This window comes from Anabrus simplex, chromosome 1 (assembly GCF_040414725.1).
Source record: "Anabrus simplex isolate iqAnaSimp1 chromosome 1, ASM4041472v1, whole genome shotgun sequence".
In the NCBI taxonomy this organism is placed as follows: domain Eukaryota; kingdom Metazoa; phylum Arthropoda; class Insecta; order Orthoptera; family Tettigoniidae; genus Anabrus; species Anabrus simplex.
This window is the reverse complement of record NC_090265.1, coordinates 1,722,727,727-1,722,750,686: the sequence shown is the minus strand read 5'-3', so window position 1 is coordinate 1,722,750,686 and position 22,960 is coordinate 1,722,727,727. Positions and strand designations below refer to the sequence as shown.

Below are 22,960 nucleotides of genomic sequence, written 5' to 3'. Positions count from 1 at the left end.
CATCTAGGACATCCATCAGCAGCCAGTGCCCAGCTAATTCTTCTTGTTTGGATAGCTACATCTTTTCTCCAACTCTCTTCAATGCCTCCACACTCCATAGCCTTTGCACCCAAGATATCCTTCCATTCTCCTCCATAACCATATCTCAAATCCTTCCACTTTCCTTATGGGTCCATACAGCATCACACTCCAAACAAAGCTTCAATATACGATACCTGGAACATATGAATGCTATCAGGCATAACAGATTCTCTGTTATGAGGTTTCACATAAAGGAATTAAATCACCATTTCTCTAACACTCAACAGGATTTAGATATTCTTTATTTTAGTCAAAAAGGTCCTCTTCTCAACATCTTAGAAGAGTATTGTATCTTCCTTGATCAGTTTACTCATTCTGCTTTGAATATCAACGAAATTTCTGAGAACACTAATGTTCTTGTAGAGTCAATCATTCCTACTGTATTAAAATGTTATGATAGAAAATTTAACACACGTCACATGAATAAACCTCCAAACAGTTCCCCTCCTCTCCCTCTCTCTTCTTCTCCTCCCCACCTATCCCCTCACCACTATTCTCTTCTCTGCCATGCCATAGCCAACTGCTACTGTCACAATACTAACAGCTACATAACATGCACCACTGGAACCTTGAGGGTAAGCTTCTTTTCAAGTTTTTCTATTTTGGACCTCATAACAAATTTATTATGATCCATCTAAAGTCTTTCTTTTCTTTTCTCGTTCTTGTAGATATCCCCCACTATCACCTTTACGGACAGATGCGATTTAATTTTCTTAAACATCAGGATATCCCTCAACCAATATAACAGAAGATCGATCCACCTCTTCAAGCATAGCCTATACTGTATTTCTCCGAATACAAGACCTTTTTTTCCCCTCAGAATTTCATGTGAAAAATCATGGGCCATCCTTGCATTCATGATATAACTGTAATGAACACCATTGGCAGCTACCACAGTAACCTCCGCGCACAAAACTCGACCCCGGCAGTCACTTATACAGTGCTTCTGTCTAACATCACTGGTTCTCGGAAAATAGTGAAGAGAGAATGACATTCTACTAGCCTCTACAAAAACGTTTCTCAAATCCGCAGAATGGTATCAAAATATTATGCCTATGGTACTCTCTTGAGCTAATTACAAGGTCGACCATAATGTACCGAATTTCCGAGCCCCAGCAGCACAGGAAATGTAATTCGAATTGGAACAGCAAGGATGCAACCCTTATATTCTTAGAAAGGTCAAGGTTACTCAGTGACGGAGTTATGACGTGTCTACTGTACCTGACGCTCAGTAAAAGTAACTGTTTTATAGACAGCAGAAATATTTTCGTGATAGATCGGCGTATTGTAGAGACATGTGGAACAGGTATTGCCGGCAAATTTTCAACTGGTTCTCGTAGATAATACGATGCCAATTTTAAGTTAATGGTTAATATGCTTGTTGTTTAAAATCAAAGGTCATCAGCACTAATGGTTATTAAACACGCGGAAATGAAGAATAATTACGCAGCCGCAAGAAAATATGGCATAACTAAAGCCAATGTTCGGCGTTAGCATAGAGCCAAAATTAGCTTTAAAAAAATGCATACTATACAACAAATGCATTCAGTGGCCCGCAACAAGGACGCTTTACAGGAGTCGAAAATGGAATTGTGAGGTATGTGCCTTTATTATACTGTACATCGCTAGCCGCTGAAGCCGGCCATAGCCGGCAAGCGAGACATGCATCTTGTGGCAGCAGGCTGACATTTAGTAAGAGTTTGATAGACAACAGGAATACTTTCGTGATGGATCGTCATATTGTAAAAACACGTGGAAGAAGTATTGTGACAAATTTTCAACGAATTATCTTTGATAGTATGATGCCAATTTTAAATTAATGGTTTTAAACATGCGGAAATAAAAAATAATTGTGCAGCCGCAGGAAAATAGGCATAACTAAAGCCAATGTTCAGCGTTGGCGTAAAGACAGAGGTGGTTTAAAAATGTGTACTGTACAAGAAAGGCATCCGGTGGCCAGCAACAAGGAACATGAAACTGTGAAGTATGTGCACAATAAACACAAGGTCGGAATGGCCATAACGCAAGATGCGATACGAATGCCGTCTCGCGAATAGGAATTCCCTGAACTTTCAAAGGCAGTATCAAATACCTCTAATGGAAATAATTAGAGTAGTAGCACAGCCTAATAAAACAGTCGCTAAGCTCTGATGATATTTTTCGTCCGAGGCGACTACAGCGCTCCAAGCGGCGAGGTAGAAGCAACTTGCTAGCAGACAACAGGGAACGAATTACCACTACAATCTAAAATGGTCATAACTTCTGAACCATTCATGCAAATAATGTACTGACAAGGTTATTGTAATCCTTATGAAATAGTGGAGGAGGTCAAACAATTTATTTCGATGAGGAGTTCGAGGATAATATCGAAATATTTATTTAATAGTTATTTTTCTTTACCACGGACTATAACATAAAATCGCTTTTAGAGGGCAACCGGTTTGAAATAAGTATATAGCCTACCATCATGGACTTTTCTGTAGAGGTTTCTATGCTCTACAATTCATACGCTTACACTTGGGGGTCTATCGTTGACGGTTCAGGCAGCGTAAGCCAAGAAAGCAAGTGACCGACCAACCGACATCGAACCTGCCAAATTGGTCTAAGAAGGCCAGCGCTCTACCATGGTGGGTCACTTGCTTTCTTGGCTTACGCTGCCTGAACCGTCAAAGATAGACCCCAAGTGTAAGGGTACAAATTGTAGAGCATAAAAACCTCTACAAAAAAGTCCACAATGGTATATACCTATTTCGAACTGGTTGGCCTCTAGAAGCGATTTTATGTTATAGTCCGCGGTGAAAAAACATAACTCCTTAGGATTAAATAAATATTTCAATATTATCCTCGAACTCCTCATCAAAATAAATTGTTTGACCTCCTCCACTATTTCATAAGGATTACAATAACCTTGTCCGGACATTATTTGCATGAATGGTTCAGAAGTTATGACCATTTTAGACTGTGGTGGTAATTCGTTCCCTGTTGTCTGCTAGCAAGTTGCCTCTACCTCGCCGCTAGAGGTGCTAGTGTCGCTCCAGCTGTCAAGTGGATGAACCTTCCTCTTATTAGAGCTTCACGACTGTATACATTAGTGTGTGGTAGTAGGTAGGATTTACGTAATACTTGTGTGTGTTTATTTCTGAAATTTAATTTGAAATTTGTAATAAATAAAATTATAATTTCACAAAGCACTTTTTAAGCCTGATTAAACCTTTTTGAAGGAAAAATGGGGGCCATCTTTCATTCTGGGTCACCTTGGATTCAGAGAGATAAGGTATAAAACAGACATGTTTTCATGTGTTTCAACAATCAGAATAGTAACCTATTAAAGTTCAACGTTGTGATATTTTAACAAAAACTCCAAAAACCGTAAAAGTAGTAATTGGGATGTAAAGCAAATAACATTTTAACAAAAATATTTTAACGTTCATGAAAAATGTATTTTTTAAAAAGCAGTGTAGTTCCTAATATGCATGTACTCGCAACTCATTCTTTTTAGAGTACCAACAGACAATGGTATTAATGTCACCTTTTATCTGATTAAGGGCCGGTTCTACCACCTACGGGTAAAGTAGCGCATAACTAGCCCTCCACGTAAATGGATACTTCCGTTCGACCACTCCCAGATAGCGCTATCGGTAGCATAAATCACGTAACTAGCCCTCCACGTAAATGGATACTTCCGTTCGACCACTCCCAGATAACGCTATCGGTAGCATAAATCATACTTACCTGGCGTGTAATTTATCTGCTGCTTCAAGGTCCCGATAAGACCGGGCAAGTTTTGAGAGCTGAACATTATTAGCCGTATTTCTGGTGCCATACAGCTTAAATTAACTTAGTATATTAATAAAAGCATGATACCATAACAGTGATCGATATTGTATTGCAGGATTTTGAACGTTAATGCTTCCCTTGAGTTGCAAACGGTCACATCAGCCTCTCGCATGGACAGCGTTGGGGACACATTCTATATGCATGGAAACTCTACAAGGACATTAAAAAAAAAACTATTTGGAAATCATCTCAAATGGGCTTAAATTTTCTAATTTTAATTTTTCAGACACTACGTATAAGTTAGTGTATGTACCTAAATTGGCTCAAGTGTTCTCGTAGCATATTGGCTAACACGCTCACTTCGTAATATGAGGTATGCTGGTTCGAGTCTTCATTATACAAATATTTTTAAATTTCATTATTAGTGTTGTATTCGTCTGTATGCCTCTTTTCATATGTTCTTTTGTTAATAATATACACTGACTTAGCAAATGTCATGTGATAGTCACCTAATAGCGTGTGGGGCCTCCTCTGGCCCTGCAAACTGCAGTGAGACGCCATGGAAGTGAGTCGACAAGTCCCTGGTAGTCCTCTGGACTCAGCTGACACCAAATCGTATACAGAGCGGCCGCCAATGCTGGTCTGTTCGTGGGTGCAGGATCCATGGCACGGAGCCTGCGTCCGAGGACATTTCAGATATGCTCGATAGGGTTCATATCGGGGCTCCTGGGTGGCCATGGCAGTCGTTGGACCTCCGCTGCATGTTCCTGGAACCATTCCCGGGCGATGTGGGAGTGATGTGGCGGCGCGTTATCATCTTGAAACACCGCAGAACCGTCTGGGCGCTGGAAGGCCAAAAATGGGTGGAGATGGTCTCCGAGCAGCTCAACATACCACGTACCATTCAAAGTCTCTTCCAGAACAACTAGGGGGCCCATTTAATACCAGGAAAATGTACCCTAGACCATAACAGAGACACCAGCGCCCTGGACCACACCTTTGAAGCAGGCAGGATCCATCGCTTCATGTGGTCTGCACCATACACGGTGCCTCCCATCAGCACGGTGCAGTTGAAATCGTGATTCGTCCGACCATATCATGTTACGCCATTGTTCCAGTGTCCATCCCCGGTGACTGGCGACAAATGCGTGTCGTTGTGCCCGATGACGTTGGGTTAACAGTGGCACTCATGTGCGGCACTGGCTCCCATACCCCATAGAACCCATGTTCCTACAGATTGTCTACTGGGAGACGTGTCTAGCATGGCCCGTGTTGAATTGAGCCGTGATTTGTTGCATGGTTGCCCATCTGTCACTACTGACAATCCGTCTCAGATGTCGCCGGTCACGGTCATCCGAGGGTGGCGGGACGACCGGTCCTTCGTCTGTTGTGGACGGTGACACCCGGTAGCTTATAGTCTATAAGTAGCACACACATATAAAGCATTTTCATACTAGACATAATATTGTGATTAAACATTTCAAGGAAAATACACTGGGATAGCGGAGCATTGATGCGCAGGTGTTATGTCTGCACACCACACGCCCCCTGTGCCAGCGGCACAACTAGACTTATAGAGTTATGATTAATTCCAATCTTCATTATATTAGTAAAGCATATAGCTTACAGGACTGATGCCCAGGTAGCAGATTCCCTATCAGTTTTTTACCTAGTCTTCTCGTAAATGATTTCAAAGAAATTGGAAACTACAGTATTTCATTCCTGAATTCCTCTCCCTATGAATGGATATTTACCCCGATTAGTTCTTTACATTTACAATATCTTCCAACTTTATCTTCAATTGAGGTGACAGAGCTAGTTGCAAATAGGGGATTGTGGAGATAGTTCACCAATTCACAGAAGCCTGCAATTAGAATGCTCAAAGTCCATAAGGAAGATGTGTGTGTATATATACATATACGGAGGCGCATAAAAGAGAGTTAAGACAACAGCACGAAACAAAAATACATTTTAAAATGTAAATTAGAAAAATGAAGAGAACCTGCGTACCTTTTATTACCGAGCGACTTGACCAATCTACTACGAGAATACTTTTCAAAATGCTGCCTTAAATGACAGGTTACAACTGTCATAAGAAAATGTAAACTCGAGATTTTAATCCCAATTAGGTATTGATATTGAAGCTCATTGATTAATATCAAGAAAGCTTGATATAAATCGTTGTCCATAACTCATGACTCCCCTTATTAAGCTTTTTGGTGATAATCAGCAGATGCAAGCACAGGAAAATAAGACAATCGAAATGAGCTTCATAGATCTTACGACAGATAGCACCTCACTCGAAAGTGAGAAGTCGCTGAAAATCATTCTAGCCAACCCCATATATTGGTGTCTAGCTCCGGGTAGCTACCTAGAGCTTGCACAGAGGTGGTTGCATGCAAGCCAAAGTACCAGTTGATTTACACCCCCAGGTAGTTTACCTCCCGCACAGCTGCCAGCCAGTTTTCCAGCAGATGGGTGAACCGGCCCTAAGTGTTAAATTTTTGGATACAGACTACACAGAATACTTTTTAACAACTGTTTATATAACTTATTGGGATCCAACTCCATTAGACTGTCATTTTATCTCATCAAGTGTTAAGTATTACATACAGACTGTAATGAACATTTTGAATGTGCAAATACTATGTGTTTTTCCAATCATCAATGGTCCCAGCTTCTTGGGATTTAACCCCCATTTGACTTGTTTTATTAAAATATTTGGAATGTTACTATGTCCTTAACTAACAATGTCTTGTTGTGAATAACTGAGGATGGCCATCACATAGGTAAGAAATATTCAATGAAAAATTGTGTATTGATTAGGTGAGTAAATAAAGGCTTTTATTAAGGAAAGAAAAACAAAACCTCTTCATTAGCAGTAAGGGCGACTAGGGGGGCGGTGAGGGGGAAGGGGCAGTTGCCCCCCACTTTCTGGAGAAAACATGACATTTTTTTATTACATTGTAGCCAGCTAAAACTAGGAATTATAAATAAAAGTCATTTGTACAAGCCCTGTTGCCTTATCACCTAATTATTTCCTTAATTTTCTTTAATTATTATTAACAAAGTAATTAGCAGAAATACACACAAAATGCTGTTTGTCGCAGCCAACCTATTTGCATAGTGACACAGCAAGTAGTGGAGACTTTGCATGTGCTGTGAGGAAGGATAGCAGGTTCTCTTCTTTTTGCCAAGGTCATGGACATTCTTCTGGCAGTTTTTTAGTCTTTAGTCAAATACTAACTGTTTTTTAATTGTATATTCACGTCGCACTTCTATAGTATTGAATCAAAATCTCAAAAAACTATTATTACCGCAGTTAAGTTGATAAATTGTCAGCTCTTACCTCTCTGTGGACTGTAGAAATTTGCTCAGAGCGCATAAAAAAACGTAGGCCTACAGTTTTTTTCAGTTTTGATGTACATACACACATCCCGCCCACCAGCTATATCACATAAACCCGTGTACTTTTTGTTGTCTGTACATTTTTTGCCTCCCCACTTCCAATTCCCAATCACCGTTACTGTTCGTTAGCCCCATGTCCAATTGTCCACAGGCCTCGTTAGCTATGACAATTCGAATCCTTACCTTTCTACCGCATTTCATATCATCTGTTATGATGCTTCCAAGACAGGCACAAGATGACACTTTCTCCATGCTTCTTGCACTTATCTTGATATTTACCTAATTCCATCTTGCACCTATCACCATAATCTTTGTATTACTCTCATTCTAAAAGAAGGATGGAGCGCAGCACATGTAACTTCTCTAGGCTGGTGAGGTGTGGATCATTCTACCAGTACAGGACCCACTGGTTGCAGTTCAGTAGTCATCATCACATTCTCTGAATCCCTTTATTTTTGCAAGATTAGTAAACAACGCACGTTATCAAGCAATACTCCTCTTTCTACTTAACTAATGTTGGCTTCTGATTGACATAACTTCTGGCACAGTATAGAAGCTGGCCTAGAAATGCCTACCAAGCTCGATAGCTGCAGTCGCTTAAGTGCGGCCAGTATCCAGTATTCGGGAGATAGTAGGTTCGAACCCCACTATCGGCAGCCCTGAAAATGGTTTTCCGTGGTTTCCCATTTTCACACCAGGCAAATGCTGGGGCTGTACCTTAATTAAGGCCACGGCCGCTTTCTTCCCACTCCTAGCCATTTCCTGTCCCATCGTCGCCATAAGACCTATCCGTGTCGGTGCGACGAAAAGCAACTAGCAAAAAAAAAAAAAAAAGAAGAAATGCCTATGTTTACTTTTATACGTAAACATCATAAATTGTGAGACATCTCCGTACCACTTGTGTCAATAGCTAATTACTATTGTCTGCATCACTCCCAGAATTCAACAAAGATAGATGATACAACCAACTGCGACATAATAAACAATCCTAAGCAAACTTGGCATATATGCTATAAACAAACCAATGGTGAGAAATTAATATAAAGAAACTTAAACTAAATCTAACTCCTCTGTGCGGAAGCCTGCAGCGATGCTGCTTTTCCATAAGTTTTACCCTATTCTCTTCACCAATACTGTAAATTACTTCCTACCACTACAATTAAACTTCAATAAGCTCACCGGACAAAAAATTAGTCACTCTAGTGCACAGACACAGATGAATTGTTAAGCCTGTACAGATGGCGCAGTGAACGAGTCCCGTGCTCAAACACACGCACACTGCCTCTATGTGAGCATAAAACAGTAGTGATTAGTGAGACATGAATGTTTCAAGCGGACAGTGTATGCCAATACAGGTAGATACTATATATATTTATTTTTAATTTATCATATACTTTAGACATCGATACAAATCACGAATGTGATTGCTTGCAACACGGGTAGATGTAAGGATGCAAAGAACGGCAAAAAGGGGCAATCATATTTGGCTGTGCCCATGGCCATACAGTGTATAAAGTTGCTGGATTTTCTGGTGTTTCACAGCAAACTATTCAACGTGTCTACAAGCAGTGGTGTAATACACGTGGCCACGAAACACAATGACAGAATTGTGGTTGAGAAAAAATCCTGACTGAGAGGGACCCAATACACATTTTACGGCTTGTGAATCAAAATCGCTTCCAAACCTGACAAGAATTGCTGCAGTCTGTAGCCCCATCGCAATTTGTTAGCGAGAGAACATTGCGGTGGGAACTACATGCAATGCAGTCACCTCGCAACAGGCCATTGCTCACACCCCCTGTGGGTGGGGGCGGTAGAATAACACCCACGGTATCCCCTGCCTGTTGTAAGAGGCGACTAAAAGGGGCCTCAGGGGCTCTGAACTTTGGAGCGTGGGTTGGCGACCACGGGGCTCTTAGCTGAGTCCTGGCATTCTTTCCACTTACTTGTGCCAGGCTCCTCACTTTCGTCTATCCTATCCGACCTCTCTTGGTCAACTCTTGTTCTTTTCCGACCCCGACGCTATTAGGTTTGCGAGGGCTAGGGAGTCTTTCATTTTCATGCCCTTCGTGGCCCTTGTCTTCCTTTGGCCGATACCTTCATTTTTCGAAGTGTCGGTCCCCTTCCAATTTTCCCTCTGATTAGTGTTATATAGAGGATGGTTGCCTAGTTGTACTTCCTCTTAAAACAATAATCACCACCACCACCATTGCTCACACAGGCATATAAAGCTGTGCATATTCAATGGGCTAGAAATCATCAAACATGGACAGTAGCTGACTGATGGAATGTAATGTGGTCTGACGAATCATATTTTTGCCTGTATCCAATGATGCACGTCGTTGAGTGCTCCAAAGACCACATGAAGCATTTCATCCTGGATGTGTGCAAGGTCAAGTTCAAGCCGGAGGTGGGTCTGTGATGTTTTGTGGGTGTTTTTCGTATCATGGATTTGGCACGCTCACTGAGATGACCACTAACATATTACCAGCATGTTTATTTAAACATTCTGGATGCTCAGGTTTTGCCTTTCAGTCAACATCTGCATGATGAGTATGCTATTGATACCCCAATTTTTCAAGATGACAACAGCAAAAGTTCATCAGGCTGGACGTATGTTTGACTGGTTTTATGAACACTTACGTATATATTATAAACAGAAGAGTTTTCCACCTATTCAATACAAAGTTGAATAGCTGGAAAACTCTTCTGTTTATAATTTATATGTAATCTCAGTTCAACACGGACCAATAACATGAAGTTCATAACCCTTGATGTTTATGAACACTTCCCCACCCTACTGCATTTCGATGGACCTGAAAAATCACCTGACTTGAACCCCATAGAAAATCTGTGGGATATGTTGGAACAGCAGATAAAATGCCAACATCAGCATCCCCACAATTTGGTGGAACTGCACGATGCAAATCCTCAGCGAGAGGCTTAACTTGGATGTGACGTACCTGCACATCCTTGTGGACTCACTTCCTAACCAAATCCAGGTGGTTATCAAGTCCAGGGGTGGAGTTACACGGTATTAAATGATGCTTGTAATGATTTCTCCACGTGTGACTAGTTTTTTGTTTGGTGAGGTTATTATGTAATGCAAAACAACCAACCACTATCATGTTGAGTACTCTGTAGCCTTCTCTTCGATTCCACATCATCTTCATACTGCTCCTGCACACGATACCTCTTTGAGTGTGTACTGTAATTTATAGCTTCCAAATTCTGTTCCTTCTCGTGTCTGCCATTCACCTCCAAGTGACGAGCCCTTTCCAGCAAAGTGTTCGGATCCATCCATTGTGATGACCCCATGGTGAATCTTTGTAGTGGAGATGGCACAGGAGATGTGGCTCCAGAATTGCTATCATCTTCGAGGCCTGAGCTGTAAACGAAAAGAGAACACTTCTGAATATATTGGTGGCATGTAGAGTTTTAAGGGTTCAACTAAAAAAGAAAACATCCTCCAGAGATAAAGGAAGAAATCCAACCCTTCAAAGAATGATACAACTTACTTTGTACGATTTTAGAAAAGCTGCACTTTTTGACAAATTCTGGAAATATCTGTGAAGAAAAGTGAACTTGGGTTTCCAGAACTTGCTGTTCCTTGAACAATGCCTGTCTTCTCCCAGCTTGTAAGCCATGGCCTAGGAGCATATGATGATCCAACATGTTACACCGAAGACTGCAAGCACACAGACCTTGAGAGCACATACAGATACAACACTAGGAGAAAAGCAGCTCGGAGTGCAGTAGGAGGCCTGGTGAGAGTCAGCCCTCTGGGGTGTCAGGTGGTGAGTAAGCTTAAGGTCTCGTTAAACACGACAGCCAGATCACTTTTGTTATCGAGCTTCAAAATTTTGTCTCCTTTCCAGATTTGAACACATCATCATATGGAGTTGCCTTCCATCTCGAACACAATCAGTCCATTTCATCTGACAAGAAAATTCCCCCTATCCATTCACATCAGGTGTTGAATATTACAAAAAATTGCATAGTTTTACACTGCTGTTTCATTTATTCATCAAGAAACTTTAAGATTCCTTCATGCTGGGATAATTTTTCAAGTGGTAATTTATGAGTAACATATCTTTTACATCGAGAGATGTCAAATAGTGACAATGAAGATAAAACCAGACTCTCTAGACATTTAGACCTTTTATCTTGTCAAGGACAAGTTGTTTTACTATGAGTGGTTACCGGTAATTATGTTTTACTTATGTAACCTGTGTTTTTGTGCATTTGTTTACTGTCACCCAAGATGTAACCTGTGTTTTTGTGAATATTTTAACTGGCAATCAAGATCATGGCTGAAGATGTTTTCTATGAAAAATAAAACATGTACCGATTAATTTTAAAACAAATTAATATTATTTTAATCTAAGACAAAATTGCAAGATTTTAAAGTGGTGGAAAGATGGAACTTCTCAAAAGTACAAGTTGGAATTTGTTATATCCTCAAGGGTTCCAAATAACTTTGATGGCTACGAAGTTCTCAGTTTAATGGAGTGGTGTCACAACTCCACCTCAATATATATAGTGCAGGCTGCCGTACGCTATGGCAGGACAGCCGCTGATTGGCTGTCCTATGATCAATGATTGAAGCAGTGAGGAGCCCAGCATTGGTACACCTGCCTTTGTAGAGACAGGCAACTGATCACCTGTTGCTTTTTCTGGCCTGTCGCAGCCACTGTCCTCTAGGCTTTGTTGACCTGTTGAGATTCCTCCTTATGGTTGAAGCTGCTCGTGTGTTTCAGGATTTCAATGGCATCCTTTGTAGCCAGAAGTGATAGGACACAGTAGTTCACAGTGTTGCTGTACTGAGCGTCGTGGTGGTGGTGATTATTGTTTTAAGAAGGAACCATGCTCTAAATAACACTAATTGGAGAGAAAAATGGAAGGAATCCAACACTTAGAAAAATGAAGATATAAGCCAAAGAAAGACAAAGGCCACAAAGGGCGTGAAAATGAAAGACTCCATAGGCCCTCGAATGCTCTAATAGCGTCGGGGTTGGAAAAGAACAAGAGTTGACCAAGGGAGGTTGGATAGGGTAGATAAAAGTGAGGAATGTGGCACAAGTAAGTGGAAGCAATGCCGGGACTCAGCTAAGGGCCCCATGGTCACCAACCCATGTTCCCACGTTGAGAGCACCTGGGGCCCCTTTTAGTCACCTCTTATGACAGGCAGTGGTTACGATGGGTGTTATTCTACCTCCCCCACCCACAGGGGGAAAAGTGGGTTCAGCAAATGTTGACCTTTCTGCTTGTAACCACCAGCTGTGTCGGTTGTGCTCCTTCAGTTGGGTAATGATGCAACGTTTCGTAGTTTCTATGTGCACCTGGCCGCAGCTGCATGGAATCTTGTAGACACCTTCTGTGGAGAGAGGATGGCCACTGTCTTTAGAAGACCTTAGCAATTACTGGATTTTCTTCATTGGCCTATAATTTATATAGTTTTCACTCCATGGGACTCCAAGAGCCTCCCTATTCTATCAGTTATATTCCCAATGTACGGCAGAAAGGCTTTAGCTGCCAGCCACTCATCTTCTTTCTCCCTTGTTGTTGTACATCTGGGTTGGAGTGGTCGCTGTATATCTTTATGGTTGTACCCATTAGTGGCTGAGCTCATTGTTTAAGTGCTGGGGTTGACAAAAATTGTGGGACCACTCCAATCCACTGAGAGCTTTGCAGCCATCGAAGTAATTTGGAACCCATAACGATGCCGAATGCAGTCTCCAGTGAAACGTCAGGACCATCTTATGCTCCTAGACCATGGCCTACAAGCCCAGAAAATACAGATATTGTTCATAACGCCGGCCGTGAAAGCCTTAACTGCTGCTGTTCGTCTGGGAAAAATAAATAAATCATGCCCATGCTAATGAGAGCCTTAAACGATTCTATTTCCAACTCACCATGATAATCACAACGACCATTAGTGTGAATAGTGGATGGTTGCCCAATTGCTTTATTTCTTTAAAAAAAAAAAAAAAAAAAAAAAAAAAACCTTCCTAAGTAGTAGAACTCGTCAGTGCTCCTACATCTACCCCTACAATGAAAAATGACTTATTTAATAAACGGTTAGTTTAGCTTCACCTCTTACACATCATATGAACTAAGGACTAGGATATAGACCATGTTGTGAAGTCTTCTGGAGCTGTACCTGTACCTTAATTAAGGCCACAGTCATAGAAGGAAGAATGACCATGACAAAATGTGTATAGGACCGTTCAGTGAGTGTTTTGTAGCACTACCAGGGCATAAATCTGAAGTAAGGTATTGTACATGAATGGTGATGAATCTTGAATGTTCCTGCAATGTCAGCGTCCACTTCCCCCACAATATCATCTGTTATTTCATCAACATTAGGTGGTATGGAAAAAATGAAATGGTGTATGGCTTTTAATGCCAGGCGTGTCCAAGGACATAGGACATGTTCGGCTCGCCAGGTGCAGGTCTTATGAATTAACACCCATAGGCGACCTGTGCGTCGTGATGAGGCTGAAATGATGATGAAGACAATACGTACACCCAGCCCCTGTGACAGCGAAATTAACCAATGATGGTCAAAATTCCAGACCCTGCCGGGAATCGAACCTGGGACCCCTGTGACTAAAGGCCAGCACGCTAACCACTTAGCCACCGAGCCAGACAGTGGTATGGAAACTGCATCTTTTTCACCCTCAGAATTATTTTTCAACAAAGCATGCAATTTGTTAGTAGTCCAGCTTCCTTTCATTCCTGGGTTGTAGAATTCCATCACAATGAATCAGTACCATAGAAATCAACAGATGGGACATACAGGACGAATGACAAGATCAGTGTCAAAACTCAATAACCTATGCAAAACAACTGACAGAGAGCAAAGCCCACGTTTTCATTACAATACGTCACAGTATTGGTGCTGAAATGTCACACTAGGTCTTCCCAAAGAGCTCAGCAAGGCTGCATTATTGCTGCTGATATGTGTAACCCTTTCTCAACTATACAAGTACTCAATGAAAGCACAGTAATACTCTGCGCTATTGTGGCATACATGACCCCAGCATTCAGTTTGATATTTACTGGCATAATTACATTAAACATCACTTCCAAAGTACTATGACATTCTTTTTTCAATAATTCTTCTGTACTCAAATGAATAATAATATTTCAGCACTTTTATCATAAATGGAATTTATTTCAAATTTTGATCTTCCAGTAACCTCAAAATAGCTTCTATACAGTGCTTCCTTAAGACTACGTGCTTGAGATGGATTCTTAAAAACAATTATATCCATTCTAGAATGTCTCTTTTGTGTTAGTGAGAGATTGTTAACATGAAAAATGGTATTATATGAGAAATATAATCCAAGCACTGTGTTTCGTGCTTAACAGCCAGGAACATGTCAGTGGCGGACATGCACTGCCAAACAAGTGATGTGTACAACCCCGATGCAATGTGTGACAGCAATGTGTATAAATAGGTAAAATCATTCAAGGTGATGATGGTGATTATTGCTTTAAGAAACCATCCTCTATATAACACTAGTCAAAAAGAAAAATGAAGGCATCAGCCAAATAAAGACAAGGGCCACAAAGGGCGTGAAAATGAAAGACTCCCTAGCCCTCAGAACCTAACAGCGCCATAGTCGGAAAAGAATAAAAATTGACAAAGGGAGATCAAATAGGATAGATGTTCCACAAGTAAGTGGAAGCATAGTCGGAAAAGAATAAAAATTGACAAAGGGAGATCAAATAGGATAGATGTTCCACAAGTAAGTGGAAGCAATGCCAGGACTCAGCTTAAGGGCCCCATTGTCACCAACCTACGCTCCCAAGCAGAGAGCCCCCAGGGCCCCTTTTAGTCGCCTCTTATGACAGGCAGGGGCTACCGTGCATTTTATTCCACCACCTCCACCCACAGGGGGAAGACATTCAAGAACGGATAAGACAACATTCATGATAAACCGCGAGTAGGCCGATCTTCCGTAATCACAGACATTTTGGTACATGCAGTTGATGCAAAATTTCATAAAGACTGGCAGCTCACCAATTTCCACAAATTTCAAGGTCAGTGCTGAAGTGGAACATCCTCTCCTTTAAATTATAGATTGAATTAAAGAATCATCAATACGGACAACACGAAGCTTATATCATATGAGATGGTTTCTGAAAACTTGCAGTTCAGAAAATTGTGTTCGCAGGCTGCTTTCTGAGGAACACACAAAAGGGGGGTGGGGTGAGGAATGGCCAAGTCTTTCAAATTTCTGACCTAATACAATGAAGGAGATGAACTTCTGGACCACACTGTCACAGGGGATGGGACATGGGTATCTCACATGACTCCAGAAACAAAGCGGCAGTGAATGGAATGGCGACATATGAATTCTCCAACCAAAGTGAAAGGCAAACAGACAATTTCAAAATGCAAGATTATGGCAACTGTGTTTTGGGATAGATGTAGCATTCTGTTAGTCAAATTTATTTCACAAGGAACAACAATAAATACAGTTGTATACTGCGTGACCTTGAGGAACCTTCGGCACACGATACAGAGTAAGTGACGTGGCATGCTGTCAACTGGAGTTCTGTTGCTGCATTACAATGCACAGCCTCATTCTGCTGCTCAAATTCAAGAGTTAATCAGAACCTTTCGATGGAAGCAAATGGAACGTCCACCATACAAACCAGACCTTGCATCAAGCGATTACCACTTGTTCCACCACCTGAAGGGTTTCTCACTGATCAGCGGTTTGACACTGACGAAGAAGTGAAAATAACAGTCGAAGATTGGTTGTCTTCACAGGCAGCTGAGTTCCATGACATAAGCATAAACAAATTAATAAAAACTATGACAAATGTTTAAACAAAGGAAGAAACTATGCAAAAAAAAATAGCTTAAATGTAAAGAGTGAAAAAAAGAAAAAAAAAAAAAAAGAAAAGCTGCTGACAAGATCTTTACTAGTTTTGTTTTTATTGAAAAACGGACCTTAAAAATAACCTTTGTATCTAGCACAAGTGAAACCTTCTGCTGCAGTAGAGCTCCACGACGGCGACCCCATCTGGTTTTCAGGCATTCCTGGACCAGATCTATTGTCATCTGACCATTCTCATGTATTCGAACATGAATACCACTTGGAAACTTCCCTCTGATAGACTCTTCCGCTTAAATATTATATACGGAGGACGTTTCCTACAATTGGCAGTTACGCCCAACAGGACAGTACATCTGATTTTCTCAGCACCATTTGTGCACACTACGACACTAGAAGCACCTTTTTCTATAAAACTGATGTCCCGGGACATAGACCAGCGGTTGACCTGCTTTGCCAAGCAAGTAGTTCTGCACCTTTCTTTGTTCAAAAGTGTAAGTATAATTACAAAGTACTCACTGGAAGAGGACTGTCCATCTTCTCAAACTTGGGCCGTTTCCCCGCCCATCCCTTGCTGACTTTGAACTGTTGCGACTGAGATTCAACATTTGTTGCTGTTCCAGTGCTTGAAATGAGTTATGGCAAAACCATCATTTCTTAACTCAGTTATATTCACTAGCACTTTCGTATCAATCTCGAGATAGTCATACCCATTTGGCCCCATGAAAAGACTGGGTACTGTTATTTGATGCTTTCAGTTTTGGTTGCGCCAATATCTGATTATGTTAGACTGTACATTAAATTCCCTTGATGATGACTTCACACTTTGTTTTTCAGCAAATACCACAGCTTTTAATTTGAAAGCTACACTTCTTATTTTTCGTGTTACTGAACTGCATAATTTAAAACAAATTTCACACAGCACTGAGCAATTGAACAAAACACATGCCACTATGAAAAGAAAGTTGTTACTACACTGTTGTCGCTGATTCATTAAAATTTGAAAAATGATTTTGCACTGGTGTTGTAGCGTTATAAAGGACTCCGCTACCACCGTGCTCGTGATGCGCATGCCGTACTGCTGAAAGTGCGCCAATCCACCAGCTGAATGCTTGTGATGGTCTACGCAGATGTTTGAAATTGTACTTGTAAATGTAACACACAGTGACAGGAAGCATTCTTTGGATAATTTTGGCTGTTGAAAGTCAGACTTTTGTACGTATATTTCATGACTGTTCTCTACATTCACTGGAGCTAGAGTATGACCTGTACCCACTATGAAGCGGAATCGTTGTTCTCATACGAATTACATTAGGGGGGCGGAGGGGGGTCTTACCTGTGAGATTTAATTATTAATTTTCTTTGTCCTGAAAAGCAAACGGGGTCTAACACACGAGTAAATACAGGAATACAATGGAGAGAATAATTTTGACTGGTTATATAAATTTAGAGATAGCGTGAACATTTAATTAACTAGTGATAAAATGAGTGATAAAACAATATGTACAGGTTTAAACTGTGGACCAGCTAATGGAAACAGAAGCTCTTAATCGATTTAGCAATGCAGCTCAGTTGGCCTATCTCACGTCACGTTGTTTCTTACAGACTATAATGGGGAAAATCCTTTGACAGATGAGGGTATGGGCAAATGAAAGAGAATGGTGAGAAGGGCATGAAAATGAGTCACACTCAAGGCTTCATACACCTAATACTATTGGGTTTAGAAGAGAACAATTCTTGACCAAAGATGGCAGACAAGTAAGATGAAAGCCAGGAAGCTGACCCAAATGCCAGACTGAGCTAGAAAACCCATACTTATCAAACTGCACTCCTTAGTCGACAGCCCTTGGGATTGTTCCGAGGACAGTCCACTACAGATGTATTCCACATAAAAAAGGTTTCCTGAGTACAAATGACATTAATAGCATATTGTTACAGTGTATAATATAGTAGCGGAGAGAAGAGTTCATCATGAATGCCAGGGATCCCACCAACCTGCCCATAGCAATATATTCACTTTTATAACCTAAGATCAAACATTGCGCACCATCTTCCACACTTCCAGTGGCTACTACCACTGCCTTTGGGTGGAATTTGATGTAATATGACATCACTTCCAGAAAGAGGGCGAGCTTAGATTATGTTACAAACTAACTTACAGCACAGGAAATTATCCTAAACAATGCGACACTCTGCTCAACACCTCTGACGTGTTAGACCTATGTTTGATTATTCTGTACCGGGTGATTGGCTGTGCGGTTAGTGGCGCGCAGCTATTAGCTTGCATCCGGGATATAGTGGGTTCAAACCCCACTGTCGGCAGGGCTGAAGATGATTTTCTATGATTTCCCATTTTCACACAAGGCAAATGTTGGGGCTGTACCTTAATTAACACGCGAGAGGTCGCACCCGCGGAAATTTGCCGCTCTTTAATAATTTCGTTGCTAGCCGTTATACGGCTTAGGGCACTCGTTTCATTCTCCCCCTCCCTCTCTCCCGCCTGACGTTGATTATTGTCAGTGTATTGCCTGCTGCGTTCCGGAGTAGTTTAAGTTTTCTTTTTCCCACATCCGCCGCGGCAAATTGCCTTTGAGCGACCCCTCGCGTAGTGTATTCTTACATGACTGCATTTCCAAGAAAGTTTCTTAAGTAAAGTTCATGAGGTTTATGGTGGCTTTCAGTGAAGTGTGGTGCTGTAGTTTTATCTTGAACTGTAACCAAATCATTCATTGAAATGTATAAATGCAACGTTGAGGCAATTTGCTCATGTGCGACCTCTCGCGTTCTTTAAAAACTCACATAATTTTACCAGATTTTGCAAAAACCATTTCATTAATTTTTTACATTGAGAAAATATTGTTACTAGGTAATTATGTTAGTACTGGTTGAAAGGCAGTTAAACAGGGTACATATTTATATTTTTATCAGAGCATTCACTGCAAAAGGAAAATAGCAGCTCATTAGAATATTAAGCGTGAGCAATTTGCCTTCGCGCGACCTCTCCCGTTCTAAAACGGGTGCGACATCTCGCGTGTTAAAGCCATAGCTGCTTCCATCTCACTCCTAGGCCTTTTCTATCCCATCATCACCATAAAACTTACCTGTGTCAGTGCAACGTAATGTAAATTGTAAAAAAAAAAAAAGTTTTCTGTCACTAGCAAGGATGTGCACAGACCAATAAAGAAAATTTGTACCAGGACCACGGCTCCGGGGTTGTAAAGTTGGCAACTGTTTGTTGCAACTAAGAAAGCCGATATGAGTGCTGCAGGTGGAGCATCCAAAAATTATCAAGAAAAGACAATCATACTGCACCATGCGGCGATATGCATGTGCTGCAGGTGGAACATCTAGCAACTAGCATGAGTGGTGGTGATTATTTTTGTAATTTTTAAAAAAATCTTATTTGACGAACGCCTCGACAAAGAGAAACATTACAAAAGTTTTGCCCTAGTAAGACGTGGAAGCCATTTGAAGCTCACCCAAGGGGTTCGACTGCTGTCAACTCCTTTTTCAAATCGAGAGTTCTTAGGATAAAATCCTAAACCTGATGATGAAAATACTGACTAGACAGCTTCGTATTTGTGACCACTATTTCCGATAAAACTGTCAAATGGTGGGTGTCACTGGCATACCGACCAATGGTTAGCCTATCATAATTTATAACTATAATTTCCGTGTTGACGTTTAACTTACATAATAGAAATCCGTCGAGGGATATTCCACCATTCAACAGTTTATATAATGTGCAACATATGCACCTTTAATAAATGAATGCTTACCCATCTCAACCAACAGTGATATTTAAATGGGTACACACACACAAATTAAGTATAATTTCTTATGCCATAAACAAACTCTTCTTCTTCCTACCATTTTCCTGCTGGTGCAGGGTCTGCTGTTCTAATCTTGCATGCCATAAAGAAACCAATGGTGACAAATTAATATAGGCTACATATACGTCGAAACAAAGTCCTTATAGTGAGTAACTGACGAGAGTTAAGTAACCAGATTTTTTCACTTAACTTCACCGATATAGTCAGATAACTGCATTACCCAGTATTTGTCATGACATTTTACACTGATTGGCACCCACCGTCCCAGATTTCCAATGGATAGCTGCTTTGATGGAATTTTAAAATGTACAAAATTCTGAAGTTTCACCTAGCCAGAAGTTCCTATTAAATAACTTATCAGTCTGCCAAGTCCACTGAAATACATTTATACCAACCTAAACTATTTTTTTTTTTTTTTTTTTTTTTTGCAAGGGGCTTTACGTCGCACCGACACAGATAGGCCTAGGTCTTATGGCGACGATGCGATAGGAAAGGCCTAGGAGTTGCAAGGAAGCGGCCATGGGCTTAATTAAGGTACAGCCCCAGCATTTGCCTGGTGTGAAAATGGAAAACCACGGAAAACCATCTTCAGGGCTGCCGATAGTGGGATTCGAACCTACTATCTCCCGGATGCAAGCTCACAGCTGCGTGCCTTCCTAAACTATTAGCAACTTTTTCACAACATTCATAACAGGGTCTGGCTAAATACGAAATGGCATTACTACCCTTGCCCATACCTCATCACTTTAATTTTGTCAAATCCAAGATGACTGAGCGAGTTGGCCATGAGGTGAGAGTTACATAACTGTGAGCTTGCGTTCGGTAGATGGTGGATTTGAACCCCACCGTCGGCAGCTGTGGTTTCCCTTTTTCACTCCAGGCAGATGTTGGGGATGTACCTTAATCAAAGTCACAGTCACTTCCTTCCCACTCCTAGCCCCTTCCTATCCCAATGTCGCCATATAACCTATCTGTGTCAGTGCGATGTAAAGCAAATTGTAAAAAAAAAACAACCAGGTCAATGAATGTAACAAGATTTGTTCTAGCCCATACCTGAAGAGAAAGTGCACCACAAACACTAGGTCTTGCCAGCAAAGGCACAACGAATTAGGATAAAATTAATTACGTACACTGAACTTAACAAATCATGTAAAATGTACTCACCATGCACTATTACTGTTATATACAGAATCAACAGTTTCTGAATCATTAGACTCTTTCTTAATAAATTTGGAATACTGATCCCCATGGGTTTCAACTGTTGAGGCAAAATTTTCACCCAGAATGGCATCAATTGCAGGAAAGTGATGCCAGTCAGCCGTCTCTGGTCCAAATATACCCATGTGTTGAGATTTCTTAATTCTGTGATAGATACATTTTAAATTCCGTATTCTTGTAGTAATTTCCTCTGGTGTTCGGTAAAAACCATGATGTTGCATAGCTGCGGCTATTTGTAACATAATAGGAGCTTTTCTATGACTTGAATTAAGTTGCGACTGGATTTCTGGACTACCCCAGAGTTGAATCAGAAGTTTAGTTTCATCCTCTCGGAAGTTAGCTGTTCTTTTCTTCTGCATTGTATTCTCGTGGCTAATTCAACTAAATGAAGGTTAGCCTGAGAAAATTCACAAAACCTAAGCCGCTGAAGAAATTAACATGTAAGGAATGAAACGTAATAATTACTACATAGGTACAATACGAATTAAAAAAATATCTTCTCTACACTCAGTTATAAAATGTGATCTTGAACGACCACACTGCTTTGTTTATGTAAATGTCATTTTTATGTGAAACACATAAACATTTCAACTTTGACACTACGAAGCCAAGGAGAAACTAACTCATCGGCGCGGTACGGAGTAAATATTGAAAGAAAAGGAATTCAAAATCAAATCAAAATCTCTTTATTTGCAAATGAGGTGTCTACCTCGGTGGCAAATGGTACACTAAAATACATTATTGTCAAGCACTAAATATTAAATTAACAAGAGAAGAAAATTTTTCCTATAATACAATATTATACAATTTACGCTAACAATGTTTTCTATTAAACACACAGCTCATCCTTAATAAATTTATATTGTTTACAAAATTCTAATTATAATATATCCTGTACTACTTACAAATATAGTCAACTGATATACAGTATGTGGAATTGCTTCAAATGATACTATAAAACTGGTATAACATTAATATTTACATTGCATTTATTTATTTACTATTTTTTTTTTTTTTTTTTTTTTTACCCGTTCTGGATCCTAAGTAGCATAACGACCTGCTGCGTCTTAACCAGAGCCCCTTTTGCCACCACTTTTCAGAGTTCCTGAAGGGCCTTCACAGCTACCGTAGCGGTCCCAGGGCCCTCGAAGTCCCCACTGTACTTCACCCCTACAGGCAGTCCCCTACTTTGGCTGTCCAAACTCCTTAGACCAGGGGATGGAATTAATTTATTCACACACATTTTTTTTTTTTTACAATAACCTGCACCGGTCGAATGCCCTCTAACACTTCATTTATTTTCTCTGTTGCTGTTTATTCTCTTCTTGAATATCTGTACAGATTTTGGAAAAGGATCAAACACTACCCCTGGTAAACTGTTCCACTCCTTCACACCCTTCCCAATGAATGAAAATTTACCCCAATCGCTTCTGCTAAAATTCCTTCTAATTTTATATTTGTGGTCAGTCCTGCCGATATAATTATTTTCCAACTGAAGCCTCTCACGGATATCTCCCCATGCTTCTTCTCCTGTATAGGCTCTATATAATCCTGTAAGTCTAGTTTTCTCCCTTCTCTTACTTAAAGTTTCCCACCCAAGTTCCTTTAACATTTCTGATACACTACTCTTTCTCCTGAAATCCCCTGTTACAAATCTTGCTGCTTTCCTCTGCACACTATCTATTTCTTTTATTAGGTATTCTTGGTGAGGATCCCAAACACAGTTTGCATATTCCAATAATGGACGAACCATACTCAAGTAACTTTTTTCTTTTAATTCTTTGTTGC

General features: G+C 40.6%; 1 protein-coding gene across 1 annotated transcript in view; it reads right to left on the bottom strand.

Moving 5' to 3' along the window:
* LOC136882266 (uncharacterized) overlaps positions 1 to 21,750 on the bottom strand; it is a 40,684-nt gene extending 18,934 nt beyond the window's left edge. Inside the window, exons 1-2 of the mRNA XM_067154821.2 lie at positions 21,119 to 21,750; positions 10,386 to 10,654 (exon numbers count right to left, since the gene is read on the bottom strand). Coding sequence (XP_067010922.2) covers positions 10,386 to 10,654; positions 21,119 to 21,531 — 682 coding nt within the window. The 5' untranslated portion in view covers positions 21,532 to 21,750. The remainder of the gene's footprint in view (positions 1 to 10,385; positions 10,655 to 21,118) is intronic.
* Positions 21,751 to 22,960: the final 1,210 nt, after the last annotated feature.